General features: G+C 43.2%; 1 protein-coding gene across 1 annotated transcript; it reads right to left on the bottom strand.

Moving 5' to 3' along the window:
• Positions 1–3654: 3654 nt before the first annotated feature.
• LOC128359959 (transcription factor Adf-1-like) lies at positions 3655–5135 on the bottom strand. The gene is made up of 4 exons (XM_053320271.1): positions 5006–5135; positions 4590–4862; positions 4098–4211; positions 3655–3950 (listed from the first exon to the last, which is right to left on the bottom strand). Exons 1-4 carry the CDS (start codon positions 5133–5135, stop codon positions 3655–3657), a joined length of 813 nt encoding a protein of 270 aa, XP_053176246.1.
• Positions 5136–5567: the final 432 nt, after the last annotated feature.

The raw sequence follows: 5567 nt of genomic DNA, 5'->3' as shown, positions 1-5567 counted from the left end.
AAGCTGATTATCATTTTAATATTGTATGTTTTAATGTTTCTCAAATTACGGTTTTCTTTTTTTACGTAAAGAACATTGAGTTGCCATTGTGTACGAAATGAGCTAAAAATAAAACCTTTTACTTCTGGTTTAACTTTTTTACTTCCGGTTTTACTTCCTTTTTACTTCCTTACTTCATTTGTTACTTCCCTTCCTTTTTTACTTCCTTATTCCGGTTTTACGTTTTTACTTCCGGTTTTACTTTTTACTTCCGGTTTTACTTCCAGTTTTATGTTGTTGTTGTTTTTTAAAGTTTTTTTCCAAATGTCAATCACCTGTAGATGAGCTTTGGTGGCCTTCAGTGGACATCAATTCCAAACTTATTATTTATGGGTACATTTTCTTTCTTTTTTTTCTTCCCTTTCTTTACACTTTAAAACATAAACATTTTTGTAGGTGTTTACAAAAGTGTCAGAGACACATGGTTACAGTATTACTTTGACTGATCATGGATACATTTAATAAAATGTGAGCAAATGACCAATTATCATATAAACTTCAGGAGGTATTTACAGTGAACCCTCGCTATATCGCGGTTCACCTTTCGCGACTTCGCTGTTTCGCAGATTTTTTTAGTGCAGTTTTTTTTTTTTTACAGTGCATTGTGTTCTGCATCCTGATTGGCTAAGGGACTGTAGACCAATTTCAACAGTCTCCGTGCCTCGTCTCTGTACAGCTTGCCAAATTTACATTTGCAATTTTCTCCATGACAAAACACACAATGTCGACAAGGGTGGCATGTCTGTTTATAAGAATCTTCTTGCCCAGAAGAAAAAAGAGCGCTAACAACTACCCATAACTATGTTATAATAACTTATTATTTTACAGTATTTCTAAAAACTATCATAGTTATTTGTAAGAAAACGTTTATATTTGTAAAGTAAAGTAAAGTAAAAAGTAAAACAGGAAGTAAGAAAGTAAAACAGGAAGTAAAACAGGAAGTAAAACAGGAAGTAAAAAGTTTTATTTATATAGCGCTGTTATATAACACAATGGCCAATACATAATAAAAACAAAGTACAGAACAATAGCAAGACATACATAAAATGAATAGAGTAGAGCAAAGGATGTAAGTAAGGAACAAAGTAAAACAGTGTGAGCTATACTATTTGAATTGGTGGTCAGTTACAGTTAGTTATTGTGATGTATTTTTAACTACTAAAGCCGTGTTCACACCAAGAGCGTTGGACGCGATTTTGCGGCGCGACAAATGAAAATCTGTCGCGCTGTCGCTCAAGTTTTGAAGCGTGACCATTTTGTGTACATTCGCGTCATCGCGTCATCGCGCCATCGCGAGCCCGCCCATTTTGACGACACAGCAACATTGCTTTCTTTTCTCTTCAACCATGGACGAGATAACAACGTTTACCACCATCGCTGCGCTGTACCTACTTTGGACGTCCGACACCCGTCGGAGGGTCAACCGCCGCCGTCGTTTCTGGGTGCATACTATCCTCCGGAGGCGCACAGAGCTCGGCGAGTACCACCGGCTCATTCAGGAGCTCCGTTTGGATGATGGCCGTTTCCAGCGGTACTTCAGGCTGAACGTAGCTCAATTTGAGGACTTGCTAGCGAGGGTTGGCGCCAGGATTTCCAGGCAGGACACCAACTACAGGCGCTCCATTTCAGCTGCGGAGCGCCTGTCCATCTGTCTCCGGTGAGTAGCTGTGTATTGTTGTGTTAAAATCAATAAATATTCACTTTATCCTGACGGAGAGATTTAGCTGCTGCTGCTTTGCTGAGAAATGTTGCTTCACAGCCGGTGTTTCGGTTTAACTGGTTACCGTGTTGATAGGTGACTTTCTCATAACTCTCTTAAAAAGCCATTGATTGTAGTTTAATCCTTTAAAAATACACAATAATATGTTTTGTATTTTGAGTCTTGAGTATGGATTTGATGCATGCTGTAGGCCTATGTATTTGTGTATTTTCTGATCTAAATAAAATATATACTATAAAATATAAACTGCCACATAAAGTATCACTGCATGCTACAACTCAGCTTAATTTAATGTTTTCTATGATGCAGATACCTGGCCACTGGTGACTCCTACAGGACCATCGCCAACAGCTTCCGTGTTGGGGTCTCCACTGTGTCCATGATCGTGGCTGATGTGGTGTCCGCTATCTGGGACTGCCTCGTGGGGGAGTTCATGGCTGTGCCCACCACAGAGGAGTGGAGGTCCATCGCAGAGGGGTTTGAGGAGCGGTGGAATTTTCCTCTCTGCTGTGGAGCTGTGGATGGGAAGCATGTCGCCATTCAAGCCCCTGCCAACTCCGGGTCCCAATTTTTTAATTATAAGGGGACATTCTCCATCGTCCTCCTGGCTGTTGTCGATGCCCAGTATTGTTTCAGGGTCATTGATGTCGGGGGCTACGGAAGGACGAGCGACGGCGGTATCCTGGCCAACTCGGCTTTTGGTAGAGCACTCCGCTCTGGCACCCTTCATCTGCCTGCTGACCGGCCGTTACCAGGAGCTGACCACAGAGGACCCCAGCCACACGTCTTGGTTGCCGATGAGGCCTTTCCACTCCGGAGAAACCTCATGAGGCCATTCCCCGGGCGCACCCTTCCCAGAGACCGCCGGATCTTCAACTACCGGCTGTCCCGGGCACGGCTGGTGGTTGAGAATGCCTTTGGCATCCTGGCAGCCCAGTGGAGGATGTACCGGCGTTCCCTGGAGGTCCGTACACAGGTTGCAGAGAAGTGTGTGAAGGCAACATGTGTGCTGCACAACTTCCTGCGGAAGACCACGCCTGGGACGATGGGCAACCTACCAGCTTGTGAGGTGGAGCCGCTGCCAGGTCTGGGAAGACTTGCAGCAAACAACGCTGCAAGAGAGGCCGTCCGGGTTCGGGAGACCTTTGCAGAGTACTTCTCCGCAGAGGGAGCGGTCCCATGGCAACCCAGCGTTTAATGCACAAGCATTCCCCCAACGGCTCTTTTAAGAGCCACCCACACATCGCTATTGAACAAACATCCTGCAGTAATACTATATATTGACACAGAAATAAAAATGTGATGTATATAAGCACCAAAAATAATATGCAGGTGTTCATGAATTCATATCATATTGTGAGATAATAATGCTTTAATTTGGCATGTCTGCAACAATACAATAAACATAAAATGTGCATGACATGATAAATATGCTAACTATCATATCAGTGGTTCCATCTGATATTATTTGGTATTGTTTTGTCCTGTAAATGATTAGTCAGTGTCCCACATAATGCTGTGGCTACCTCCCAACCTCTGACCCGTCCCGTAGATGGAACAGTGTGTTTTAAGAGGTTAAAATAAGTTGTTTAGTTTATGTGAATAACCTCTGCACAGCTTGAATCAAAGTTTACAGTACACAATGTGGGTGTGCAACAAATATCTGAAGTCTGGTGAGAATGTTCACTGTAGGTAAGAGTAGACGAAAGACAGCTGAGATTTTTATATTTTATTAATTAAATTGTCATTAAAAAAAATAAAAAATATATATGTACAAAAACAATAAAAAATAAATAACATATGGAAGAGCCTCAGGGACACATATGAACAAAATGAATGATTCCTCAAAAGTCTGATACGTTCCCTGCAGTGATTGCTGCCCCATTGCTAAATAGCTACTCGGCAGGTTCCAAATTGAGCACAACAGTGCTGGCTTCATAAATAAGTTTATGAATTTGAAATTTTACAAATGCCTTCCTTTGGGGTGACAACCTCTCCAGGGAAGGAACCAGGCTTTTGAGGAATAATTCATCCTCTGAGGGGGGAGGCTGGGGAGCAGGTTGAGCTTGCTGAGCTTGCTGCTTCAGGCCGTTCAGGGTGTCCAGGACGAGAGTCTCCAACTCCGCCCGTCTGTTGTTGGAGTCGGCGGAGTTTTCCTCCTCCCTGGCTCTCTTCCTGGACCTCTTTGTCGCTGTATGAAATAGAAAAAACAGTTTATGAAACTACTACTGTCCAAAAAATGCAATAGTTAGAAGTAACTCAATATCCAAATTAATATTTGTTTAAATATCTTAAATTAATTATCTATTAAACTATCTTAAATATGTCTTGTACATACCTCTTGGCACTGAAGCAGCAGGGGAAGCAGCAGAGACAGCAGTGGGAGAGACAGCTGGACCATCATCAGGGGGAGCACCAGCAGACTCTGGCTCAATGTCAGAATCTGCTTGGGCTGTAGTAGTGACAAACATGTCTTAGTTTTTTTTGTTCATACAGTATATTAATTGACTAGGACTAGGTTATTCTAACAATTACAGCACATAAAGCATTTTACAGATGCAGTCATTTAATACAACATACTGTTCTAGCCATAGCAATATCTATCCTCCACAACACTTTAAAGCAAATGATGTTTTAGTGCCCTTCATTCTTCACATTTTAACTTGTAGGTTTGGTATAGGTGAGAGTACAGATTAGTTATTTTGACATTTTTTTAGTGCAGGCTGTGAAAAAAGTATCTGTACTGACACATCAATACAAGTCAGTTATCATTTTATACATAAACTAGTTTCCATGTCGTTTCTGTGTGTGTGTTCATTCATCAACAAACCTCCGATGGTAATCCCTGATGAGCCTGCTGTCTCTCCCTCGTCCTCCATGGACCCTACACTGTACTCCACGGCCCCATCTTCCTCGACCCCTGCCCCCATGTTCCCGCTTGTTTCACGGGGGGCAACAAAGGGGTCGAGGAAAGACAGGACCGCGAAGTACTTCCACTTCTTCGCTGTCCCTGCTGCTGACCCACTCCTCGTCTCTGTCACCTTCCTCCTCTCCCTCATATAAGTGTCCCTGAGGCTCTTCCATTTCCTGCGACACACATCAACTGACAAGAACACACGTACATTAACTGTTGAATCTAGTAAACCAGTAACTTTATGCCGGGAAAGCCAGCTACGCTAACTGGGGCTATGCTAATGCTAACCAATAGCTGCAAACACGCAACAAATACATATTTACAGAACTTACCAGGTAATCCAGCCACCTCGCTTACTTTACTCCACGCCTGCTCCTTTTTATACCGATCCCGGTAAAGGAGACAGGACGTGTCGTAAAGCACGGGGTGAGCTGTAACGGCAATAATCAATTTGTCCTCCATCTTGTAGAAGAGTGATCCAGGACGGCGACGTCAGTGACGTCAGCGACGTCAGGAGAATCTCAACGCTGATAGGCTGCTGCGGAATGGCGTCACGCGATGTCGCTGCAAAAGTTCAATATTTTCAACTCGAGCGTTGAAGCGATTTTCGCAGCATCGCGTCCATCGCGTCGCGTGTGACGCGTGTATCGCGCCGCAAAGCAGTCAATCGCGTGTTTGCATTGACTTTACATGTAATCTCGACGCAAAATCGCGTCCAACGCTCTTGGTGTGAACACGGCTTAAGGATATTAGAGTGTATATCATGTAATTACAGCACATGCTGCTGAATGGTGAAGATGACTAGAATCCTAAAAACCCAATTGATGCAAAAATTAGATTATAGTTTAGTCCAGGGGTGCACCTGGGTGTTTAGTGTGGAGGTGCTAACTCAAA

The sequence above is a fragment of the Scomber japonicus genome, chromosome 6, assembly GCF_027409825.1.
Source record: "Scomber japonicus isolate fScoJap1 chromosome 6, fScoJap1.pri, whole genome shotgun sequence".
Taxonomy (NCBI): domain Eukaryota; kingdom Metazoa; phylum Chordata; class Actinopteri; order Scombriformes; family Scombridae; genus Scomber; species Scomber japonicus.
This window is presented reverse-complemented; position numbering and strand designations above follow the sequence as displayed.